The 27,409-nt window shown below is 42.2% G+C and overlaps 1 protein-coding gene and 1 long non-coding RNA gene across 2 annotated transcripts; both read left to right on the top strand.

Moving 5' to 3' along the window:
- Nucleotides 1-154: 154 nt before the first annotated feature.
- LOC135514808 (uncharacterized) lies at nucleotides 155-16,805 on the top strand. The gene is made up of 5 exons (XR_010451731.1): nucleotides 155-1,356; nucleotides 8,084-8,180; nucleotides 8,313-8,431; nucleotides 15,942-15,999; nucleotides 16,539-16,805. It is a non-coding gene; the product is annotated as an uncharacterized LOC135514808 (long non-coding RNA).
- Nucleotides 16,806-16,994: 189 nt separating this feature from the next.
- LOC135514807 (synaptophysin-like protein 1) lies at nucleotides 16,995-27,234 on the top strand. Its single transcript, XM_064938427.1, has 5 exons — nucleotides 16,995-17,594; nucleotides 19,530-19,648; nucleotides 21,333-21,537; nucleotides 25,356-25,547; nucleotides 25,755-27,234. Exons 1-5 carry the CDS (start codon nucleotides 17,523-17,525, stop codon nucleotides 25,893-25,895), a joined length of 729 nt encoding a protein of 242 aa, XP_064794499.1. The 5' UTR covers nucleotides 16,995-17,522; the 3' UTR covers nucleotides 25,896-27,234.
- The last annotated feature ends 175 nt before the right edge of the window (nucleotides 27,235-27,409 follow it).

Raw genomic sequence — 27,409 nt, forward strand, 5'->3', positions numbered from 1 at the left:
TGCCAAATCGCGCTTCTTAACAACCGCCCGCTGAACCCCGGAAGCCAGCTGCACAAATGGAGTAAACAACGCTTAACTGACAACCAAAGTCAGCCTACTGGCGCCCGGCCCGCTACAAGGAGTAGCTAGAGCACGATGAGCCAAGTAACCTGGCTAAACCCTAACCTGGGCAAATTGTGCGACTCCCGGTCACGGCCGGTTCTGACAGCCTGGGATCGAACCCAGGTCTGTAGTGATGCCTCAAGCACTGCGCTGCAGTGCTTTAGACCGCAGCTCCACTCAGGCGGTCCTTGATTTAATATTTTGTTATACAAGGGAATCTCTTCTCTAGCTGCTGTCAAATCAGTATAATATGGTTTCCTTAATGCGTTAGCATTTAATTAAATAATATTGATATCACATGTTGGAAAATTAAATAATTACAACTTGTGTGAATCTTTGGATAAAAAACTATTTGTGTTCTATTCTGTTTATTGGCAGGCCCCTCCAATGGGTCCCTCATGATTGAGTTCCATAGACGTCATATATTCATTCATATGTTTGTCATTGGTAAAGGCAGATAGTCATCTGCACCAGTATTTTCCTCTTGAGTTGTACTGTACAATTCAGTGGAGGCCAGAAGGGGAGGACCATCCTCCTCAGTGAATTTCATAGAGCATTTTTATTGTAAAACGTTTAAAAAGTTATCCCTTTTTAGATAGAACTATACTAAGTATAATCATGTCACCAAATAACTTTTGCAAAGAAGGGCTACAGTAGCCTCAACAGCACTCTGTAGGGTTGCACTGTTGTCGCTGGAGAACAGCTGGCTTCCATCCTCCTGTGATGGACATTTTTATCTTGTGAAAAGACATCCTTGAAAATGTTCATCTTGTCTTGGTGTCATAAATAATCCTTGGTTCCTGCCTGTGTTTGGTAAAGATATGGGGGGGGGGGGACAACAACCTCCTCCTTAGGACGATCTGGCAGAACGCCCAGAGTATGTTCTTTAAGTTAAAGATAGGAGACAGTGCTAGACACATGCCGGAACCAACCCTATGAACTATGCATCTTTAACATGTCTGTAACCTGTATATAAGGGATAACGGGACTGCATTGAGTTGTTTGGAACCTCTCCAGCGCGCTGATAATAAAGAATGATTCATTGAAGATTGACTTTGAGTGTCCCTGTGTAGAATTTCTACAACTATTTGGCGTCACAAACAGGATGATTGATTCGGCCTGCAGCGCTTTCCAGTGAGGGTCTGCGAGGAAAACCGGTGGCACATTTTATGAAGCGTGAGGGGAAATTCCTGTCTGACCAAAAGAGGACGCGGAGCCACCCAGACCAGACCCTTACTCTGAGCTGCCCAGGAGGTGACACAACATCCACAAACAAACGAGGGACACGGCAACTGACTTCAGAAAGTACATTTAAATTAATTTGTATTAAAAATTAAAAATAAATATAATAAAACGTAGCATAAAAATTGAGGGTACCACTAGTCTTAAGTCAAGTCATAGCACGAATTGAATGTTGATGTGAGTTGTGTGAATGTGGATGTGAAAGTTGTGTGTGTGGAGTTACTGAGTGAAAGTGTGTGTTATTCTATATGTATGCGGTAAGACTATAGGGGCCATAACATTTATGACTATATAAACTATTGATACTGTGGATGCTGTATGGACTATACAGGAACCATGGCAGTAATACATATGACAGAAGAAGGCTAGAGTGTCCACCATGCCCACGGTCTGGGACTACTGATAATAGCACCTGTTATTGTTGTTTTATATGTATAGGGAGTAGAGTTCTACAGGATATGTCTGGGAATTGTCTTTGTGGTCTGGGACCACTGTACCATTGTCTCTGGGAGGCTAGAGAACCGTTGAAGACACATATGGTGCATAGGATGCACATGGAGTGGTGTGGATGTGAATACCTAAGTATAGTTATATAGGGAAAAGTGAATGTAAAGATATGAACGAAAAATAGGTCTATTCCCGGATATACTGTTAAATAGAACACTAGAGTGAATATTTAACCCCCTGAAAGAATAGAACACTGGGGTAGAGAAGGAATTTGTGATGTAACACAAGTGTATAATAGGTCACTAGAGATAAAGCAACATAATATGGAGTGTAATGGGTCACTAGAGATCTGATGAAGTAACAAATGAACATACGTAAGCGGTGTAAAGAAAATTCAGAGAAATGTTCAGAGTGGTCCCTTTATGGATCATTTGATAAAGATAAGATAAGGGTAAAGATAAGATAAGGGTAAAGATAAGATAAGGTTAAAGATAAGATAAGGGTAAAGATAAGGTTAAAGATAAGATAAGGGTAAAGATAAGAAAGAAGGTTAAAGATAAGATAAGGGTAAAGATAAGATACGGTTAAAGATAAGGGTAAAGATAAGATAAGGGTAAAGATAAGATAAGAAGGTTAAAGATAAGATAAGGGTAAAGATAAGATACGGTTAAAGATAAGATAAGGGTAAAGATAAGATAATGTTAAAGCATTGTACGGGACTTGCCCCTAACCAATAAAACTACAAAGGCTTATGAGATGTCCTCCACCCTGGTAATACATAGGGCTGTGCAACTTAGTCAGCTGGTGATTGGCAAGCAAATAATAGGACTGCATACTCAGTAATTTACCGTTAATGAACATAAACATTTAGCATCTCCTGGCTTTCATACATAGCCTCCAAGCCATTTTAAAATGTCTAATAAATACATGTAATATAGCCTACACAGTCACGATAAATACAGTATTTATTTTAGACAGGTCTAAAGAAGCATGATATGAAGGAAATGTAGACTATTTCAGAAGAAACGAATAGCATACTCTTGAGTTGTCCTTATTTTAGATCCTGATGTGGCTATGCCGTATGACTGTGTGGCTACACTAGTTTATTTAGCAGACAAGATTTGCTTATAATTCCGTGGCATTATTTGAGATTATTTTATAGTATGAAGAATACATTTGAACAAAACTGAATAAAATAGAAGCATTGTCTCCAAACGATTTGAGGGAGTGCGCACACGGGGCTATTCTATGTTGAGCGGTTAACAAAGAAATGGGTGGTCCTATATGGTTAATTTAATATAACTTTAGTTGTTCTACAAACATTGGGCTATATGTTTTGATTTTGATAATACATTGTAAGGCTGCATGGTGAGATTCTAATGATGACTTGAAAAAAGTTGCTTGAAAGGCATGAGCTCCGCTTAGTTTTTTTCTGCGCAGGCTGTACACACTCCAATAGTCTCTCATTCACAATTTGACAAGCACTTGATAATGCCTCGAATTTCACGGCTGGCATCCCCTTTGTGACGGTAATGTATCCTAAAACAAATCCTTGCCTTATGCTGCACGGATAGATCTCAAATGAATACAACCACGTACATCAAAACACCTTACGCAATGTGGCTGACGCAACAGATCAGAACGTTTAGTTTCAAATGTTGATAAACTATGAGGCTATTTCTTCACATTATAAGCGCAGCAATGCGCACATTGTAGTAGGCTATAATCGCAAATGTTCCAAAAGTGACCGATTATCAAAAGTGGCTGATTATCAAGTGACCGCAAATGCAATTATGTATGCTTTTTTTATATGCTTTTATTATGAATGTGCATTTTTATGGTGAAAATGATCTTCCCCAAACTTGAAACTCACGCGCTGCTTATGTATGTCAGTTAGGCTCTACACGCTTGTAAAGCAGATTAATGTTCTTCATTTTAAGAAGTTATTTGGCCACTGTGATACAAACCTTAATAAAACATATAGGAAGGACTATGGGCTAGGCGACATGAGGTGTGCGATTATGATTCGAAAAAGTCCCAAAAAATGCATTGCTTCTTATGCTGGGCATTATTCACAAGTGATAATAAACTGTTTATTTTATTTTATTATGTCTGATGTATGTAAACTCAGCATAAAAAGAAACTTCCCTTTTTCAGGACCCTGTCTTTCAAACATAATTCTTAAAAATCCAAATAACTTCACAGATCTTCATTGTAAAGGATTTAAACACGGTTTCCCATGCTTGTTCAATGAACCATAAACAATTAATGAACATGCACCTGTGGAAAGGTCGTTAAGACACTAACAATTTACAGATGGTCACAGTTATGAAAACTTAGGACACTATAAAGGCCTTTCTACTGACTCTGAAAAACACCTAAAGAAGATGCCGAGGGTCCCTGCTTATCTGTGTGAATGTGCCTTAGGCATGCTGCAAGGAGACATGAGGACTGCAGATGTGGCCAGGGCAATAAATTGCAATGTCCGTACTGTGAGATGCCTAAGACAGCACTACAGGGAGACAGGACGGACAGCTGATCGTCCTCACAGTGGCAGACCACGTATAACAACACCTGCACAGGATCGGTACATCCGAACATCACATCTGCGGGACAGGTACAGGATGGTAACAACAACTGCCCGCGTTACACCAAGAATGCACAATCCCTCCATCAGTGCTCAGTCTGTCCGCAATAGGCTGAGAGAGGCTGGACTGAGGGCTTGTAGGCCTGTTGTAAGGCAGGTCCTCACCAGCAACAACGTCACCGGCAACAACGTCGCTAATGGGCAGAAACCCACCGTCGCTGGACCAGACAGGACTGGCAAAAAGTGCTCTTCACTGACGAGTCACGGTTTTGTCTCACCAGGGGTGATGGTCGGATTCGCGTTTATCGTCTAAGGGAAGAGCTTTACACTGAGGCCTGCACTCTGGAGCAGGATCGATTTGGCGGTGGAGGTTCCATCATGGTCTGGGGCGGTGTGTCACAACGTCATCGGACTGAGCTTGTTGTCATTGCAGGCAATCTCAATGCTGTGCGTTACAGGGAAGACATCCTCCTCCCTCATGTGGTACCCTTCTTGCAGGCTCATCCTGACATGACATGACCCTCCAGTATGATAATGCCACCAGCCATACTGCTTGTTCTGTGCATGATTTCCTGCAAGACAGGAATGTCAGTGTTCTGCCATGGTCAGCGAAGAGCCCGGATCTTAATTCCATTGAGCACATCTGGATCGGAGGCTGAGGGCTATGGCCATTCTCCCCAGAAATATCCGGGAACTTGCAGGTGCCTTGGTGGAAGAGTGGGGTAACATCTCACAGCAAGAACTGGCAAATCTGGTGCAGTCCATGAGGAGAAGATGCACTGCAGTACTTAATGCAGATGGTGGCCACACCAGATACTGATTGTAACCTTTGATTTTCACTCGGGATACGTTATCAGAGTCGGTAAAGCCACCCGGTTTCTTCACGCACTGTGCCGATATAAATAATATCTCTCTGGTAAGAAGAAGGGCGGGGGGGTATGCCTTATGATTAACGAGTCACGATGTGATCATAACAACATACAGGAACTCAAGTCCTTTTGTTCACCTGACCTATAAATTCTTACAATCAAATTCCAACTGCATTATCTACCAAGCAAATTCTCTTCGATTATAATCACAGCCGTGTATATTCTCCCGCAAGCAGACACCTCGACGGCCCTGAAAGAACTTCATTGGACTCCATGTAAACTGGAAACCACATATCCTAAGGCTGCATTTATTGTAGCTTTGGATTTTAACAAAGCTAATCTGGAAACAAGGCTCCTTAAATTTTATCAGCATATTGAATGCCCGACCCGGGCTGGCAGCATTCTGGATCATTGCTACTCTAACTTCCGCGACGCATACAAAGCCCTGCCTCACCCTCCTTTCGGCAAATCTGACAACGACTCCATTTTGTTGCTACCAGCCTATAGACAGAAACCAAAACAGGAAACGCCCGTGCTCAGGTCTGTTCAACGCTGGTCCGACCAATGGAATTCCACGCTTCAAGATTGCTTCGATCACGTGGACTGGGATATGTTCCGGATAGCCTCAGACAACAACATTGATGAATACGCTGATTCGGTGAGTGAGTTTATTAGCAAGTGCATCAGTGATGTTGTACCCACGGTGACTATTAAAACCTTCCCCAACCAGAAACCGTGGATTGATGGCAGCATCAATCTCTACCCCGCCATTGGTCTCGACCCCGCCCTGTGAAACTGGGTCCTGGACGTTCTGACGGGCAGCCCCCAGGTGATGAGGGTAGGAAACAACATCTCCACCCCGCTGATCCTCAACACTGGGGCCCCACAAGGGTGCGTTCTCAGCCTTCTCCTGTACTCCCTGTTCACCCATGATTGCGTGGCCATGCACGCCTCCAACTCAATCATCAAGTTTGCAGACGACACTACCATGGTAGGTTTTCATTACCAACAACGATGAGACGGCCTACAGGGAGGAGGTGAGGGCCCTCGAAGTGTGGTGCCAGGAAAATAACCTCACACTCAACGTCAACAAAACAAAGGAGATGATCGTGGACTTCAGGAAACAGCAGAGGGAGCAACCCCCACTATCCACATCGACGGGACAGTAGTGGAGAAGGTGGAAAGTTTTAAGTTCCTTGGCGTACACGTAGACAGTGTGGTGATGAAGGCGCAACAGCGCCTTTTCAACTTTAGGAGGCTGAAGAAATTTGGCTTGTCACCAAAAACACTCACAAACAGATGCACAATCAAGAGCATCCTGTCGGGCTGTATAACCGCCTGGTACGACTACCGTAAGGCTCTCCAGAGAGTAGTGAGGTCTGCACAGCGCATCACAGGGGCAAACGAACTGCCCTCGAAGAAACCTACACCACCCGAGAGACTGAAAAACAGCTTCTATCTCAAGGCCATCAGACTGTTAAACAGCCATCAAAGCCATCACCCCTTTAATAATAAAAAATTGGATGTAATAAATGTATCACTAGTCACTTTAAACAATGACACTTTATATAATGTTTACATACCCTACATTACTCGTCTCATATGTATATACTGTATTCTATACCATCTACTGCCTCTTGCCTATGCCGCACGGCCATCTCTCATCCATATATTTATATGTACATATTCTTATTAATTCCTTGTGTGTATAAGGTAGTTGTTTTGAAATTGTTAGATTACTTGTTAGATGTTACTGCACGGTCGGAACTAGAAGCACAAGCATTTCGCCACACTCGCATTAACATCTGCTAGCCATGTGTATGTGACTAATAAAATTTGATTGATTTGATTTGACATGTTAAGTTTGCTGAAAGAAATGCAGTTGACAGTGAGAGGACGTTTCTTTTTTTGCTGAGTTTATATAATTCACAATTGATAGGCTAATATGGTCACTCATCAGACTTTTCTTGGTTTAATCTTATCTTTATATATACTACATAATCGGTGTGTATTCGGAGTAATGATTGAGAATGGGTTTTTTTCAACTGGAAAGAGTAGAAGGGTTTTTAGTTGAAGGAAACAGATATGGAGAATAGTGAAGGTAACAAAGAGAATGGTAGTATCAGATAGCACTCTAATAATGCAATGTCTTACTAAATTGAAGAAGTAAGTCTTTCAATATGCTGTTACATTGCGAACAGAGGGATTGAGCATTGGGACTGATATTAAATTAGAGGCCACCATCTGGTGTTTGGGTTAGAGATAAGTTTGCTGTGGAACAATAGATAGCCACCAGTACTCACTGAACAAAAAAACAATCTGTAAGGGACACAGTGGGGAAATTTGGGACAGAGGTATGAATAATTGAAATTATACATTTTTGACAGGTTCTAATTTCTATTAGTCAATTCTATAGTTTGGGTAGCACCAGTGATTTAAGTAAGAAGGGAATGTCATCCAAAACAATAATCTGTTCACATTACGTGAAACTGTGTCCAGAATAAGAAGATCAGAGTAAATGTTTTTAGTACCGAATATTGAGCTGATAAGCCAGCACCAACTATTTGAAGGTCCTAGCAGATTTGGTAAACAATAGGTTTCATATTTTAACTAGTTGATGTCCCAGGGACAGTTTGTACAGAACTGTATGTCAATGCAAAATGGCAATGATTACAAGAGAGGGGTTCTGGGACTTTGGAATGTGCCTATTCCTGCCCAAGATACAGTAAACTCGATAAAGATTCAATATTTTTTTATGACTGATTAAGATGTTTATTTTCTTTCTTTCTTTTTTGCCAATGGATCTGTGTCTTTCCCTTTGAGGGGCTTCTTGAAGGTTTCTTGAAGGTGCCTTAGGAGAGACGTTATTGAGACTGTGTACTGTGCAGTGTAAAGGTGCCCGCATCCAGCTGTTGAGGGAGCTCCCAAATTAAGTAAGGCCTGGCCATTCTGTTTATTGCTACCCTATGATTTTTACCACACACACGCCAGCACCCACACACAACCCACTTTGATAAGAAATGTGCTGAAAAACCCAGCCTTTTCTCTCATGCCTTTTCTCTTAGGAGTGCGACATGAGACCAATGTGGAGTGAGCATGGACGAGATCCCGTCCAACTTCTCTCATGTACTGGTAGTAAAATGGACAAAGACATAATGGACTGTAAAGGACAGTGGCGACTCAGGTGAGACACATTATCAAGGGCCATCCACTTTGAACATGTGCCATTGGGAGGACAAACTGAAACAGCAGAATAATGAGTGCCGGGAGGTAGGGGGGTGGGTGGTCAACGTGCCCGTAATTAATTTAGGTTTATCCAAAATGGTTTATTTGGGGTTTCAGGTTGATTGTGGAGGTCTGCACATTGCAAAATGTATAGTACTTTAGACTAGAAATGGACTGAGATACCAATCTGTCATATTCATGCCACTCGCAACAAAAGCTCCAGCTGACATGTCATTGCCAGAATCCATAAATGAAATTGTGTAATGAAGCATATGTGGAAATGTATGAAGTGAATGTCTTAAGCCATGATTTTGGAAGTTGGATTGTACAACCAAGAATGAAGGGTTTGAAAGTCTCCGTTTTTTTGCGTTTATTTTTTTTATTTACTAATTTGATTGTAGATTTTAGCTTTATGATGATTATGAATGAAATTAGATTCCCCCATTAATAGAAGTATAACCTTTATTATGATTTATTCTAATCACATATTTTGATATAGAAGCTAAAATCTAAATGCTTAAAATCAAATTCAACTTTGTCACATGCACTGAATACAACTGTCACACCCTGACCTTAGAGAGCTTTTTACGTCTCTAATTTGCTTTGGTCAGGGTGTGATTTGGGTGGGCATTCTATGTTCCTTTTTCTATGTTTTGGTATTTCTTTGTTTTGGCCGGGTATGGTTCTCAATCAGGGACAGCTGACTATCGTTGTCTCTGATTGGGAACCATACTTAGGTAGCTTTTTCCCATAGGGTTTTTGTGGATAGTTATTTTCTGTTTAGTGTATTCAGCACCTGACAGGACTGTTTCGGTTTCGTTTGTTCTCTTTGTTGTTTTGTTATAGTGTTCAGTTTAAACAAAAAGCATGAACACTTACCACGCTGCGCTTTGGTCCGATCATTCCTCATCCGACGATGACACCCGTTACAACAACAACTGTAACGCTCCTCGTCGGTGGAAGGAAGAGTGGACCAAAGCGCAGCGTAGAAAGTGTTCATGACATTTATTTTCAAGAAGCACTCAAACAAAAATAACAAAAAACGAAAGCAAACAGTTCCGTCAGGCACAGACACTAAACAGAAAATAACACCCCACAAAACCCAAACGGAAAATGACAACTTACAGTAGGTCCCGGATGGCACAAAGCTTGGCCCCAGTGATGTACTGGGCCGTACGTACTCCTCTGTAGCACCTTACGGTCAGATGCTGAGCAGTTGCCATCCCAGCCGGTGATGCAACCGGTTAGGATGCTCTCGATGGTGCAGCTGTAGAACTTTTTGAGGATCTGGGGACCCATGCCAAGTCTCCTGAGGGGAAAAGGTTTTGTCGTGCCCTCTTCACGACTGTCTTGGTATGTTTGGGCCATGATAGTTTGTCGTTGATGTGGACACCAAGGAACTTGAAACACTCGACCATCTCCACTACAGCCCCATTAATGTTAATGGGGGCCTGTTCGGCCCGCCTTTTCCTGTCATCCACGATCAGCTCCGTTGTCTTGCTCACATTAAGGGAGAGGTTGTTGTCCTGGCACCAGACTGCCAGTTCTCTGACCTCCTCCCTATAGGCCATCTCATCGTTGTCTGTGATCAGGCCTACCACTGTTGTGTCGTCAGCCAACTTAATGATGGTGTTGGAGTCGTGTTTGACCATGCAGTCATGGGTGAACAGGGAATACAGGAGGGGACAAAGTACACACCCCTGAGGGGCCCCAGTGTTAAGGATCAGTGTGGCAGATGTGTTGTTGCCTACCCTTACCACATAGGGGAGCCCGTTAGGAAGTCCAGGATCCAGTTGCAGAGGGAGGTGTTAAGTCCCAGAGTCCTTAGCTTAGTGATGAGCTTTGTGGGCTCTATGGTGTTGAATGCTGAGCTGTAGTCAATGAACAGCATTCTCACATAGGTGTACCTTTTGGCCAGGTGAGAAAGGGCAGTGTGGAGTGTGATTGAGATTGCGTCATCTGTGGATCTGTTTTGGCGGTATGCGAATTGGAGTGGGTCTAGTGCAGAGGGACTATGGTGGTCTGCTTGAAACATGTATGTATTAGACTTGATCAGGGAGAGGTTGAAAATGTCAGTGAAGACACTTGACAGTTGGTCCGCGCATGCTTTGACTACACGTCTTGGTAATCCATCTTGCCCAGTGGCTTTGTGAATGTTGACCTGTTTAAAGGTTTTATTCACATCGGCTACCGAGAGAGTTATCACACAGTCATCCAGAACAGTTGGTACCCTCATGCATGCTTCAGTGTTGCTTGCCTCGAAGCGAGCATAAAAGGCATTTAGCTCGTCTGGTAGGCTCGCGTCACTAGGCAGCTTGCGTTGGGGTTTCCCTTTGTAGTCCGTAATAGTTTTCAAGCCCTGGCACATCCGACGAGCGTCAGAGCCAGTGTAGTAGGATTCAATCTTAATTCTGTATTGATGCTTTGCTTGTTTGATGGTTCATCTGAGGGCATAGCAGGATTTCTTATAAGCATCTGGATTAGTCTCCCGCTCCTTGAAAGCATCAGCTCTAGCCTTTAGCTCCATGTGGATGTTGCCTGCTATCCATGGCTTCTGGTTGGGAAATGTACGTACAGTCACTCACTGTGGGGACGACGTCGTCGATGCACATATTAATGAAGCCAATGACTGAGGTGGTGTACTCCTCAAAGGCAATGGATGAATCGCGCAACATATTCCAGTCTGTGCTAGCAAAACAGTCCTGTAGTGTAGCATCTGCGTCATCTGACCACTTCCGTATTGAGCAAGTCAATGGTACTTCCTGCTTTAGTTTTAGCTTGTAAGCAGGAATCAGGAGGATAGAATTATGGTCAGATTTGCCAAATGGAGGGCGGGGGAGAGCTTTGTATACATCTCTGTGTGTGGAGTAAAGGTGGTCTAGGATTTTCTCTTCTCTGGTTGCATATGTGACATGCTGGTAAAAATTTGGTAAAACTGATTTAAGTTTGCCTGCATTAAAGTCCCTGGCCACTAGGAGCGCTGCTTCTGGGTGAGTATTTTCTTCTTTGCTTATGGCCTTATATAGTTGGTTGAGAGCTGTCTTAGTGCCAGCTTCGTTCTGTGGTGGTAAGTAGACGGCTTTGAATAATACAGATGAGAACTCTCTTGGTAGATAGTGTGGTCTACAGCTTATCATAAGATACTTTACCTCAGGCGAGCAATAACTCAAAACTTATTTAATATTAGACATTGCACACCAGCTGTTAGAGACATATAGACACGCACCCCACCCCTCGTCTTACCAGAGGTAGCGTCTCTGTTTTGCCGGTGCATGGAAAATCCTGCTAGCTCTATTTTGTCCGTATTGTCGTTCAGCCTCGTCTCTGTGAAACATACGATGGTACAGTTTTTGATGCCCCATTGGTAGGATAATCTTAATCGTAGGTCATCAATTTTATTTTCCAAAGATTGCACATTAGCAAGAAGAAAAGATGGCAGTGGGAGTTTACTCGCTCGCCTATGGATTCTCAGAAAGCAGCCCGATCTGAGGCCCCTTTTCCTACGTCTTTTTTCAAGCAAAAGGTGGGGATCTGGGCCTGTTCCATTGAAAGCAGGATATCCTTCTCGTCGGACTCGTTAAAGGAAAAAGTTTCTTGCAGTCCACGTTGAGTAATCGCTGTTCTGATGTCCAGAAGTTACTTTCGGTTATAAAAGACAGTAGCATCAACATTATATACACAATAAGTTCAAAAATAAGTTACACAAAACGCAAAAAATCGCACAAAATTGCACAATTGATTGGTTTGAATGTAAAACGTCATGTTCTTCAGCGCCATCTTTATTAAAATTACAGTTATAAGAGGATGGAATGTAGTGGACATTTTTATCTTGTGAAAAGATAGCCTTGAAAATGTTAATCTTGTGTTAGTGTCATAAATGATCCTTGGTTCCTGCCTGTGCTTGGTAAAGATTTGAGTTGTTTGGAACTTCTCCAGCGCGCTGATAATAAAGATTGATGGATTTAAGATTGACTTTGAGTGTCCCTGTGCAGAAATTCCACTGGGTGCATCGACTTGAATACAAAACCTAGGAGGCTCATGGTTCTCACCCCCTTCTATAGACTTACACAGTAATTATGACAAATTCCGGGGGACCCTCTCCAGCCTACCAGAGCTTTTGAACCAACATGTTGTCCAACCAATCAACGGATCAGAGAATTAATCTAGTACTGGAAGCATAAGCTACAGCTAGCTAGCTATTTTCGCTTACTAAAACATCCTGATCAAACAGATGGTTGCTATGTTAGCTAGCTGGATATGACTTTCCAACACAACACTTAAACTCTTAAACTCACAACACTTAAAGTCAAGCTAAGCTTTTGGTATTATTAACCTCTAGCGTCGAGCAATCCCGTATCCGGGAGCGTAATCATAGCCTCAAGCTCATTAGCATAACACAACGTTAACTATTCATGAAAATCGCAAATGAAATTAAATAAATATATTGGCTCACAAGCTTAGCCGTTTGTTAACAACACTGTCATCTCAGATTTTCAAAATATGCTTTTCAACCATAGCTACACAAGCATTTGTGTAAGAGTATTGATAGCTAGCATAGCATTAAGCCTAGCATTCAGCAGGCAACATTTTCACAAAAACAAGAAAAGCATTCAAATAAAATAATTTACCTTTGAAGAACTTCAGATGTTTTCAATGAGGAGATTCTCAGTTAGATAGCAAATGCTCCGTTTTTCCAGAAAGATTATTTGTGTAGGAGAAAAAATGCTCTGTTTTGTTCATCACGTTTGGCTAAGAAAAAAAAAACGAAAATTCAGTCATTACAATGTCAAACTTTTTTCCAAATTAACTCCATAATATCGACAGAAACATGGCAAACGTTGTTTAGAATCAATCCTCAAGGTGTTTTTCACATATCTATTCAATGATAAATCATTTGTGGCAGTTGCCTTTCTCCTCTGAACCTAATGGAAAAGTGGACGCAGCTGGAGATTGCGCAATAATTTCGACGGAGGACCCCAAGCGGACACCTGGTAAATGTAGTCTCTTATGGTCAATCTTCCAATGATATGCCTACAAATACGTCACAATGCTGCAGACACCTTGGGGAAACGACAGAAAGTGTAGGCTCATTCCTGGCGCATTCACAGCCATATAAGGAGACATTGGAACACAGCGCATTCAAACTCTGGGGCATTTCCTGTATGAAAATTAATCTTGGTTTTGCCTGTAGCATTAGTTCTCGGGCACTCACAGACAATATCTTTGCAGTTTGGAAACGTCAGAGTGTTTTCTTTCCAAAGCTGTCAATTATATGCATAGTCGAGCATCTTTTTGTGACAAAATATCTTGTTTAAAACGGGAACGTTTTTTTTATCCAAAAATTAAAAGAGCGCCCCTTATATCGAAGAAGTTAATTATTGCCACCGGGGACCGCCGTTGTAACTGCTTACTGGTTGTACACTTACGTTACTGCATAATTGTAGCATGTTTACTAACGAGGTAGTTATATTAGCTGACTATGATATTACTTTAGCTAATATGGTGACAACTATGTAGGCTGTGTTTAGCGGTTTGGTTTGGAAAGTTTTTTTGCCTGGTCACATACAGCTGATGTGTTGTGCATTGAAGTCCACAAGCGAAGGGAATAGGTGAGAGGAGGAGAGCGCATAGATGCGAGAAGGAATACAATGTGGCTGCTATGAAAGTGAACTGTGTTTACAGGTGATCAGGGGTGTATTCATTTTGCCGATTCTGTTGAAAATATTTCTTAAAAGGAACAAAACAGGCATAAACATACCTGACCTGTGTGAACATACAGTTGAAGTTGGAAGTTTACGTACACTTAGGTTGGAGTTAAAACTTGTTTATTATCCACACCTCAAATGTCTTGTTAACAAACTATAGTTTTGGCAAGTTGGTTAGGACATCTACTTTGTGCATGACACAAGTTATTTTTCAACATTTTTTGGGGGATAACCGCTTGGAAAATTCCAGAAAATTATGTCATGGCTTTAGAAGCTTCTGAAAAGCTAAATTAAATAATTTGAGTCAATTTGAGGTGTACCTGTGGATGTATTTCAAGTCCTACCTTCAAACTCAGTGTCTCAGCCAAGACCTCAGAAAAATAATTGTAGACCTCCACAAGTCTGGTTCATCCTTGGGAGCAATTTCCAAATGCCTGATGGTACCACGTTCATCTGTGCAAACATTAGTATGCAGGTATAAACACCATGGGACAATGCAGCCATCATACCGCTCAGGAAGGAGATGTGTTCTGTCTCCTAGAGATGAACGTACTTTGACGAAAAGTGCAAATCAATCCCAGAATAATAGCAAAGTGAAGATGCTGGAGGAAACAGGTAGAAAATTATCTATATCCACAGTAAAATGAGTCCTATATCGACATAACCTGAAAGGCCACTCAGCAAGGAAGAAGCCACTGCTCCAAAACCGCCATAAAAAAGGCAGACTATGGTTTGCAACTGCACATGGGGACAAAGATCGTACTTTTTGGAGAAATGTTCTCTGGTCTGATGAAACAAAAATAGAACTGTTTGGCCATAATGACCATCGTTATGTTTGGAGGAAAAGGAGGGATGCTTGCAAGCTGAAGAACACCATCCCAACCATGAAGCACGGGGGTGGCAGCATCATGTTGTGGGGGTGCTTTTCTGCAGGAGGGACTGGTGCACTTCACAAAATAGATGGTATCATGAAGATGGAAAATTATATGGATATATTGAAGCACCATCTCAAGGCATCAGTTAGGAAGTTAAAGCTTGCGTCTTCCAAATGGACAGTGACCCCAAGCATACTTCCAAAGTTGTGGCAAAATGGCATAAGGACAACAAAGTCAAGGCATTGGAGTGGCCATCACAAAGCCCTGACCTTAATCCTATAGAAAATGTGTGGGCAGAACTGAAAAAGCATGTGTGAGCAATGAGGCCTACAAACCTGACTCATTACACCAGCTCTGTCAGGAGGAATGGGCCAAGATTCTCCCAACTTATCGTGGGAAGCTTGTGGAAGGCTACCCAAAACGTTTGACCCAAGTTAAACAATATAAAGGCAACGCTACCAAATACTAATTTAGTGTGTGTAAACTTCTGAACGACTGGGAATGTGATGAAAGAAATAAAATCTGAACTAAATAATTCCCTCTACTATTATTCTGACATTAAAATAAAGTGGTGATCCTAACTGAACTAAAACAGGGATTAAATGTCAGGAATTGTGAAAAACTGAGTTTAAATATATTTGGCTAAGATGTATGTAAATTCCGACTTCAACTGTACATTGTACACTTTCATTCATAGGCTAGGTTGCAGCAACCTCATGATGGGTATAGGGAAAATATGAGTATCATGTCGTAGCCTAAACCTATCGATTTTACATTTGAACTGGGTGAATGGAATGTGAATGAGAGTCATCCAATATGTTGTAATATATATTGTGACGACCCTCCCACTCCATCTGCTGTATTCTGTTTGTTCTTGTTTCCTTATTAGGATGCCGGTGGGCGGAGTTGGAGAGGGTCATCAGCTACATGGGAAACACCTGGGCCAGGTGTGTCCCAGGATAAATAGACCTCTTCCACATTCATGGAGGAGACTCTCTCCATGCAGACACCATTGTAGATTGTGTTGTGGTTCTTGGTGGCCTTTTGTTTGTTTGTTTGCATTGGCACCTTTCAATACCCTGCATTATCACATTCATGCATGCAAAACACTCACTTACACTACTGATTACACACACCATTGTATATTTTCCTTAGTTGCTTTAGTTAATAAATATATATTTTGTTACTCCTTATCTCCACGTTGTCTCCCTTTGTTACGGGCTTTGAGCCGGTTCGTGACAAGTGGGGGCTCGTCCAGGATCTTTTGAACTATTGGTTTGGGAGGCCGTGGAGGTTGGCTAGGGCAAATTGTAAGGGTGAACACATAGACCCTCATCAATTTGTGGCGCAGAAGCTGTGTCAATTTGGAACTTAGAGGCTGGTATTTTCTTCCGGGGTCCTTGTTGGTCCCCGGTTTTATGGGGGGGAATGTGACGACCCTCCCACTCTGTCTGCTGTATTCTGTTTGTTCTTGTTTCCTTATTAGGATGCCGGTGGGCGGAGTTGGAAAGGGTCGTCAGCTACATGGGAAACACCTGGGCCAGGTGTGTCCCAGGATAAATAGACCTCTTCCACATTCATGGAGGAGACTCTCTCCATGCAGACGCCATTGTAGATTGTGTTGTGGTTCTTGGTGGCCTTTTGTTTGTTTGTTTGCATTGGCACCTTTCAATACCCTGCATTATCACATTCATGCATGCAAAACACTCACTTACACTACTGATTACTGATTACACGCACCATTGTATATTTTCCTTAGTTGCTTTAGTTAATAAATATATATTTTGTTACTCCTTATCTCCACGTTGTCTCCCTTTGTTACGGGCTTTGAGCCGGTTCGTGACAATATATATATATATTTAACATTTTTTTTAAATTTATTTTACCTTTATTTAACAAGGCAAGTCAGTTAAGAACAAATTCCTATTTACAATGACGGCCTTGATTTGCTTTCAGGCCATATGACTAGAGTAGCAGAAACTTGCAACAAGAGAGCGAAGATTTTTCCAAACAGAGATCGAAGGTTCAGCAGCTTAGTGCGAATACAATACAGACATACTTTTTTTACAGTCATTTGCAGGCTTACACAGTGCTTTTTTTGTGTTAAGAAATTCGAGACGCGCAGTTGAGAGAACCGTTACTTTCCATCATTGGTCTATCAATTGTTTAGCCAATTTAGGATTTTTTTAAATCGACCTAATCCTAGTTGATTCAAGTTGCAACTATCTACCGAGAGAGTAAAAATTAATCTAAAAAGGCAAAACTTACCCTTTTTCATAATTTGTTTCTACTCTAGCCCTCCGGCATTTGCGTAGGAGGGACAGGGATCACCAAAACAGAGCGCACAAAGCCATTGCGCGCAGTACCACGTCATTTTGTCAAACGTATTGAAACTTGTTTCGTTACTTTCTAGCAACATATACTTAATTTTCATTCAGATAATATTTAGATAGTTGGGGAGTCGGGGGAGATGATAACAGGATTTCGACTGAACTTGGCGCCTCTCAAGGAACCGCTGGGATTCATCAAATTTATAGAATGGGTAAGTAGGCTACACTGTCCAGAATCTTACTGGAGAAAATATGCAGCTCAACAGTTCTAATAGCCGAGGGATTTTTCACTTTAGTTCGGGGCTGTGGCCTGATAAAATCACATAGAAAAGACATGTATTGTATATCATGCTTTTTGTTGCATTTCAATCGTATTGCATGTTGGAGCAAACCACACAAGCTTTCATCAGTTTTTCATAAACTAATGGGTCACAGTTTTGTTTTGTCAGTCTCTCTTCTCCTGATTCTGCAATGACAAAATAATGATAGCCTACAGTATGACATTCATTCAACTCTCCATTTCAGCAAAGTAGCGGGCTAGGGGCTGGATCAGTTTGTACTGGCATGGTTTTGAAATGTCCCTGTTCAAACTCCTTTTCCTGCCTTTCAAATGAAAGGCAAGAGGTGTTATACATTAATTCATGTCTCATTAATAATTCACTTAAATGTTACCCAGCATATACAATCATTATCTTGAAGGGAACATGCAGATCTGGGGCCAGGATGCTCTGTGTTCCTGACATAATCTGACACCTAGAAGAAAATGAAATTAAAATTGCACCCAATCAAGCTGACAGGTTTTTGCAGAACTTAAAAATCCTTGAGACCATATTGTCGCACCCTACTGACTCAATCTAAGTAACATAATAGAAAAATCCTCATCCAAATCTGTCAATTTAACCTCGAGATATCTGGGATGCGTCTCAATCTACTCCATCCCCATCTCCGAATATCGGTCTTCTCACATGTAATGTCTGAACCTCCAAACCCAGTGGCAGTTTAAAAAATGAATGGAAGTATGGATGTCGTTTTGGGGTTAAATATGTGTCCAAAAAAACACATATTTCCTGTGCTTTCTTAGGCTGTATCTTCTAGATAAAGGACAGATACTTCAAAACCTTATTCTGTTTGATTCATTTTTTTGTCATGAATGTGTTATCAATTGCGTTTCTATGGGCTGTAGTGGTAGTGGGGCTTAGACTTTTAGAGAGTTAATCAGCACTGAAGTGGTGTGATATCGTTTTTAGGCCAGGGTTACATTCCTTCCACTTTGAAACCATGTTGTCCTGAGAAGACATGCTTTTGGAGAGAATTCATTAATCAAGTTTAACCGACTTGCCTGCATAACTCGGTCAAAGGAATCCTGTGGAGCCATGCAGGAGGAAATTAGGTTAACAATTCAGCTGTTCTCTCTCTCTCTCTCTCTCTCTCTCTCTCTCTCTCTCTCTCTCTCACTGTGCAAATCCTTCAAGATACAGGCTGCAGGCAAGACAGGCAGCAACCAGACAGGCAGCACCACCCCAGTCACCCAAGTCATCTGACCATGGCAGGCTGTTGTCTCTGTCTGTGCATTTGCAGTGCTCACTAGATGTTAATTGCTGTGAAATGGCACAAGTTGCTACAATGAGGTCGTCAGCCAAAAGGAAGTTGCCACACTGTGAAATGAAAACATCTGGAGAAGGGTGAGAAAGAAGGGCCTCTCCGGAAGCAAAATGGAGGCACAGTCACGAAGTAGCATTACGTTTCCCCCTAGACACTGATCTAATAGCCTACATCGAGAGAGAGCGAGAGCATCAACAGAGAACCACATGGATTGCAGCAGAGAGAACGAGAAGAGGATCAAAACAGATCTTTATGTACACCGTTAGATCCTTCTTTCTCTTGGCAAGCTTGCTGTTGGGTGTGATGCTGCATGCAGTCTCTTCAATTCTTTCAGTCCGTTTATCCAAACACCCCCCCTGAGCTGATCTACTACAGTATCTCACAGTATGTCCAGTGTAAGCAATGTTTCTCCCTTCTCCCTGCTCAGCTAAAACAGTTTACGTGATATCTCTCTCTCTCTCTCTCTCTCTCTCTCTCTCTCTCTCTCTCTCTCTCTCTCTCTCTCTCTCTCTCTCTCTCTCTCTCTCTTTCTCTGTTTTAAACAGCTGACAGCCATCTTTGCATTTGGGAGCTGTGGTGGGTATTCTGGAAGGACTATCGTGTCACTCTTCTGCAGCGAAGGAAGGAACGAGACACTGAATGCTACTTTTAACTATCCCTTCAGGTGGGTGTCAGTCAGTTCTCTCTCTCTCTCTGTGTTAATGTGTTTGATAACCCATACAACTATTAGACCCAACTGCAAAAAAGACCCCTTTTGAAATATTTGAAATGCCTTGATGTGTTATCAGATATCCTGCTGGAACTAGGAAGGAAGTTGTTGTATAGATATCATCTGTAGAAGGATGTTCGTGGTGGAGGAAACAACTTGACCCCATGACCTCAATTGATTATTTCTTCCATTAATCTGGATGAGTGTTTACGTGTGCAGTGTAATGACTGGGGTTTATTCCAGGTGTAGTATGACACAAACAGGAAGTGACCTGTACAGTGAAGATGTATCAGGTTAAAATAGATGACACAATGAATAGTTTTTAATTGTCAATCAGGATGATTAGCAGCTGAAATGTTGACAATAAAAGTCTCCATTCTTTCCTCTTGCTATTGTCATTCTATATCCCCTGGGTATAAGTACACTGAACAAAAATATAAATGCAACATGGGGGGGGGGGTATTGGTCCCATGTTTCATGACCTGAAATAAAAGATCCCAGAAATGTTCCATATGCACAAAAAGCTTATTTCTCTACAATGTTGTGCACAACTTTGTTTACATCCTTGTTAGTGAGCATTTATCCTTTTCCAAGGTAATCCATCCTCCTGACAGTTGCATATCAAGAAGCTGATTAAATATAATGATAATTACACAGGTGCACCTTCTGCCAAGGACAATAAAAGGCCGCTTTAAAATGTGCAGTTTTCTCACACAACAAAGTGACACAGATGCCTCAAGTTTTGAGGGAGCGTGCAATTGGCATGCTGACTGCAGGAATGTCCACCAGAGCTGTTGCCAGAAAATGTAATGTTAATTTCTCTACCATAAGCCATCTCCAACGTCATTTTATAGAATTGGTCTGACTTCCAACCGGCCTCACAACCACAGATGGCGTTGTATGGGCGAGCGGTTTGCTGATGTCAACATTGTGAACAGAGTGTCCCATGGTGGCGGTGGGGTTATGGTATGGGCAGGCATAAGCTACGGACAACGAACACAATTGCATTTTATCGATGGCAATTTGAATGTACAGAGATACCGTGATGAGATCCTGAGAACCTTTGTCGTGCCATTCATCCGCCGCCATCACCCCATGTCACAAGCATCTGTACACAAGCTGAAAATGTCCCAGTTCTTCCATGGCCTGCATACTCACCAGACATGTCACCCATTGAGCATGTTTGGGATGCTCTGGATCGACGTGTACGACAGCGCATTCCAGTTTCCACTAATATCCAGCAACTCTGCTGGATATTGGGACAACATTCCATAATCTACAGCCTGCAAAGGAGATGTGTTGCGCTGCATGAGACAAATGGTGGTCACACCAGATAGTGACTGGTTTTCTGATCCACGCCACCTAACTTTTTTTTAAAGGTATCTGGGACCAATAGATGTATATCTGTATTCTCAGTCATGTGAAATATATAGATTAGGGCCTAATGAATTTATTTAAACATACTGATTTCCTTATGAACTGTAACTCAGTAAAATCCTTGAAATTGCTGCATGTTGCGTTTATATTTTTGTTCAGTATATTTAGTGTGACATTGATCTCTTACAGAAATACTCTGGGTAACTCTGCTAATATCACGTAGAGATGTACACTGAAGTGTTAAGCCGCGTTGTGTCCCCAGGTTAAACCTGGTTGCTCTAGTGGAGAGCAACACCACTCTGTGTAACCACTCTGTACCCGTCACCCACCTGGTGGGAGACTCCGCCTCCTCGGCCCAGTTCTTTGTGGGCGTGGCCATCATCTGCTTCCTGTACTCTATAGTGGCGCTGCTCGTCTACCTGGGCTACATGCACGTGTACAAGGACTCTGACTTCGGCCCTATGTTTGTGAGTATTGGGAAAGTAAAGGGACAAAACCTAGATTGAGATTTTCATACGTGACTTGAAATGAATATGATTGATATGGTTTGATTTTGATTTATGTTATTTATGTAAGTGTCATACACCTACTGTTGCCCAGCCCACATGGGCTTACAAGACACTACTATAAAGAGTACCATTTTCCTTGTACTCAAATCAAAAGAATATTTAACAAATTATACGCATACAATAATCATAGCAAGTACAGCTACCATCCAGCCACACTACACAAACAGTACATTTCTCCTTCTCCTCTAGGCATTGTGAACAAACTTTTCAATCTCAAACACATCCTGTTTGAAACTAAATTTAAGCCTCTGCTTGTCTCGTAAGCAGAATACTTCACGGTTATCACCAAAAATGTTACAAAAAAGAATGTCTCAGAACATCTGAGATTAATATACAGAGGACAATAGAACACAACATGGATTTTGTTTTAGATTTCCCCAAGATCACACATTAGGCAAGTTCTCTTTTCTTCAGGCAATCTGTTAGATCTACCAATCTCTATCGCCAGAGGGAGGGGCTGGAACTGACCTTTGGCTTTTTGTTAGATTCAGGTAGACATACGGTTCAAGGGTGTAGTTCTCTTTGATGAGAGTTGACATTCTAAGCAGGGGTTTGAACAAAAATATTTTTTCCAATCGTTTCGTTCTGAACAGAACCATTAAAAAAAAAAAAAATCAGTTCCACTGTTCCAACCAGCAAAATAAAGTACTAAACCGGTTCGAACACCCAAAAAAGTTAGGGTTTGTATAGTTTTTTCACATTTCTTTTTAAACCTTTGAAATCATTTTTTTATATATATTTAGCTTGACATTAAATTACTTCACCAATAGATAGAGCAGCTTGATATGGAGCAGGCATCTACAATATGTACATGCATTGGACAGACAAGTAGGGTGTAATATGCGACTGAAACTTTACCCGTGAGAAGAGCGCTGGGCATCTTGTTGTTACGACATGTATAATCTGAATTAGGCCCACAGAATTATACCTAGGAGGAGTGACATCTATGAAGGAACTTTGAATGTCTTTGAACTTCAGAGAGTTGGCTTAACTAACGTTGGACTAACGTTGGACCAGAGCTAGCCCTTGACCATGGCTCTCGGTTCCAATACATTACCCATAATGCCGCCTAGAATTTTCGAGAGCTAGACAAGTTTGTGTAGCAGAGCGGCTCAAGAACAGATCTTACCTTTTTTTGTTAATAAATCCAATGTGAAACGTGATAACTATAGTATCCTTAACTTGCATTGAAATTAAAAATCTTTCTCCCTAATTTCTGAAACATTCGTGTAACGTCAGTAGCTACAGTAGACTATGTTTTGAAGTGAGGGAAGGGGCAGTTAGCTGACACACACACACACACACACACAAGATTTTCAGCTGGCAGGCAGGTAGACACTGAATTTCTGAGTGGCAGAGTGAGGGCTTTGCATAGGCACTTTGTTGTGAATTTTGTGGAACTGAAAAAAAAATGCCCAGAACATTATTAACTGGTTCCCATGCTTTTAAAATAACAGTTCTGTTCCGGAACCGTATTAGATGACCTTCGTTCTCGGTTCTGGTTCTGTTCCTTGAAAAATGTCATTATTTTACCGTTTTGGGTTCTGTTCCTTGAACCGGTTCCAACCCCTGGTTCTAAGTTTAGGTTTAAACCAAATATCAGCTGTCCATTTTTCCAAGTGTATCAGAAAACGTTTGTCCTTGATTTGGTTGATTCGACATGGTAATTTGTTCCTGAATATATACTGCTAATCAGTTTTGAATAACAGAAGTCTCCCATTGACATTAATAAAATGTGTCTGTATGTCCTGACTTCTGTTTTTTTTAAATTATGTCTGATGTATGTAAACTCAGCAAAAAAAGAAATATCCCTTTTTCAGGACCCTGTCTTTCAAACATAATTAGTACAAATCAAAAATAACTTCATTATAAAGTGTTTAAACACTGTTTCCCATGCTTGTTAAATGAACCATAAGGAATTAATGAACATGCACCTGTGGAACAGTCATTAAGACACTAACAGCTTACAGACAGTAGGCAATTAAGGTCACTGTTATGAAAACTTAGGACACTAAAGAGGCCTTTCTACTGAGTCTGACAAACACCAAAAGAAAGATGCCCAAGGTCCCTGCTCATCTGCGTGAATGTGCCTTAGGCATGCTGCAAAGAGGCATGAGGACTGCAGATGTGGCCAGGGCAATAAACTGCAATGTCCGTACTGTGAGACGCGTAAGACAGCACTACAGGGAAACAGGAAGGACAGCTGATCGTCCTCGCAGTGGCAGACCACGTGTAACAACACCTGCACAGGATCTATACATCCGAACATCACACCTGCGGGACAGGCACACAGGATGGCAACAACTGCCCGAGTTACACCAGGAACGCACAAAACCTCCGCAATAGGCTGGGAGAGGCTGGACTGAGGGCTTGTAGGCATGTTGAAAGGCAGGTCCTCACCAGACATCACAGCCAACAATGTCGCTTAATGGGCATAAACCCTCTGTCGCTGGGCCAGATAGGACTGGCAAAAAGTGCTCTTCACTGACGAGTCGCGGTTTTGTCTCACCAGGGGTGGTGGTCGGATTTGGATTTGTCGTCGAAGGGAAGAGCGTTACACCGAGGCCTGTACTCTGGAGTGGGATCAATTTGAAGGTGGAGGGTCCATCAAGGTCTGGGGCGGTGTGTCACAGCATCATCGGACTGAGCTTGTTGTCATTGCAGGCAATCGCAACGCTGTGTGTTACAGGGAAGACATCCTCCTCCCTCATGTGGTACCCTTCCTGCAGGCTCATCCTGACATAACCCTCCAGCATGACAATGCCACCAGCCATACTGCTCATTCTGTGAGTGATTTCCTACAAGACAGGAATGTCAGTGTTCTGCCATGGGCAGCGAAGAGCCCGGATCTCAATCCCTTTGAGCACGCCTGGGACCTGTTGGATCGGAGGGTGAGGGCTAGGGCCATTCCCCCCAGAAATGTCCAGGAACTTGCAGGTGCCTTGGTGGAAGATTGGGGTAACATCTCACAGCAAGAACTGGCAAATCTGGTGCAGTCCATGAGGAGAAGATGCACTGCGGTACATAATGCAGCTGGTGGCCACACCAGATACTGACTATTACTTTTGATTTTGACCCTCCCTTTGTTTAGGAACACATTATTCAATTTCTGTTAGTCACATGTGTCAGGATAGCTAGGATTGGTGGGTGTGGAGTCAAGCACAAAGAGCAACATTCCAAAGGAGAATGTTTATTCCAAATATGGGTCAAGCCAAAAACAACAGGCACACATGACCACAAAAACAGGAACGAAAACAAACCGTAAGCCATAAAACATGAACGTCCACTGACAGCAAAATAAACCAGCCGCCCCAAAAGCAGACCTAAAGGCTTAAATCGCCCTGAATAAACGGTTAACAACAAACAGGTGAAAACAATCAAGACAAAACCAACAGAAAAGGGAAAAAGAATCTGTGGCAGCTAGTAGACCGGTGACGACGACCGCCGAGCGGTGTTTTAAGCCAATTTCTTGAGTTATTCATGCACATCTTCCAGTAAGATGTGAACAATTAATTTGGTGTGGTCCCACAACTGTTTATTCTGTCTTGATAACTCCTTTTGGTCATTGTCACGGCAAGCAAGGCATCACAAACAGATCAGGGATCAGTTTGAATGTACTCCCTTGTCCATTTTAAACCATGCTGAAGCAAAGTGGTTCAAACGGGAACAAAGTGAGGGATGATGACTTGGGTTTCCTCTTCCCTCTCTCCCCCCAGGATTTTGGTCTGACGGCAGCGATTGCCTTCCTGTGGCTCGTGTGTTCCTCTGCATGGGCCAAGGGGCTGCAGAATGTGAAGGATGCCACCGGGACGGCGGACATCACCACCACACTGGCACTCTGCAAGGAGAGCGACGTGTCCTGCGAGGTCACTGACTTCGCCAACATGCGCACCCTCAATGTCTCTGTGGTGAGTAACTCGACCGTTTAAAAAAATCTTCTTATAGACGATACTTGTTCATCAGAATGTATCAATGATACACACATAGATTTAAAAAGAGATGAAATGTAACAGTTTTTCTGCACATCCAACAGAAAGACTGTGTTTGCCATGCTCACTTCTGTTTGACCACATGGTCTCACTCTGACTAAAGCAATCTCTGCCTATCTCCTCTAGGTGTTTGGGTACCTGAATCTGATCGTGTGGGCTGGGAACGCCTGGATTGTGTACAAGGAGACACGCTGCCACTCTCAGAAGTACACTGCCCGGCAGGGGGCTGGGGCCGGGCGTGGTCAACAAGTCCCTGCTGCTATCTAATACTCTACTCCACTTCCAATGGCCAAAATAGCCCCTACACACCCTAAGTACTCCTGTAGATCTGAGAGGATTGGATAGATACACTATAAGTTTTATGGTAATAGGCAGCTTCATCTTGCCTGCTGATTGTCTGGGTGGAAACGGACATATTTTTACTGTGCCTTAGTTATCAATATCTATGCTTTGTCAAATATATCTGTGCCTTCAATACCTGTCCCAATTTTGGGCCATGCCTTTCTGTGCCGTAGCATGCTAATGCTTTCTCTCCTCGTGCCTTCTTTAACTTCTAAACCGGTGCCTTCTCTTACCAGTAAATCTCACGAACCCCTGGTATTTTCTCCTAAGCTGTGGTACAGACTCATTGACAGCATTTGTGCACTTTGACCGGCAACTACAGTGTCTTTGTTCTGGGCATTTCTAACAAACCCTAACCTGGGATAATTCAGATTCTTAAACAATGTGTCCTTTCGCCTCATGGCCTAGAAGGAATCCTGATCTGTCCTCACTTGCCTCTTTTTGCCAAGCGTGGCAGTCTTGCTTCCGTCCCTCTCCTCGCCCCAACCTGGGCTCGAACCAGGGACCCTCTGAACACATCAACAACTGCCTCCCACGAAGCATCATTATCTATCGCTCCACAGCTACTTCGAGGTCCCAGAGCGAATGACGTCACCAGTTGAAACTCTACTAGCACGCAACACTAACTAGCTAGCCATTTCACACCGTTTACACAAGGATGCATGTGTCTCTGAATGTACCACTGGCCATATGCTTTCTTAAATTATATATAAATATATATATATATATAAACATTTTAATGTTTGTTTCACTTGAAAATAAGTAGAACTTTCCAGTCTTGAACTTGTATCTTTCAATATCATCTTCTGTTGCGAAGACTGGTTTTTAAAATGATGTTCTTTAGTCTGCCATGGTTTTTGTACTTTGTATTATGTTGTTTGTTGAACCTCAGCCACTAAGAAGGTGTGCATGTGCTGGCTTTATGTTTTCAAATCTCCTGTTTTTTTTGGGATTATTATTGAATTATTATTCCCTGCCATTACCTTTGCATTTCTGATCTATTTTCTGTTATTACCTTTGATCTAATAAAAGTGTAACTTGAAGTGCTTGTGTATGGAAGGCCAATGTTGAGTGTGTGTGTGTTTGTAATGTCTGGTATCTTGGTTATGCCTCTGTCTTCCTCTTGTAGCCATGAGACCAATTTTAGCTTCATGGAGGATCTGTATGTATCTGCCCCGTTGTGGAGAGAGACGGAGCTGTCCTTTCCACAACATGCGAATTATGAATGTCTACTTTCTTTTTGAATAAAAACCAATGCATTTCCTACATTCTCTCTTTTTGTATAAAAGTAGAATGGGTCTCTCTCTCTCTCTGGTAATATTTACTTCTTTTACAAGCCATACTGGGGAGGTTGCGGGAGATTTCTGACCCCAAAGACATAATGCAGCTTTTGTTTCATGGTCTACCTAGTGACCTCACTGTTTACCGTTTGTCTGAAG

Source organism: Oncorhynchus masou, chromosome 26 (genome assembly GCF_036934945.1).
Source record: "Oncorhynchus masou masou isolate Uvic2021 chromosome 26, UVic_Omas_1.1, whole genome shotgun sequence".
Lineage (NCBI taxonomy): Eukaryota > Metazoa > Chordata > Actinopteri > Salmoniformes > Salmonidae > Oncorhynchus > Oncorhynchus masou.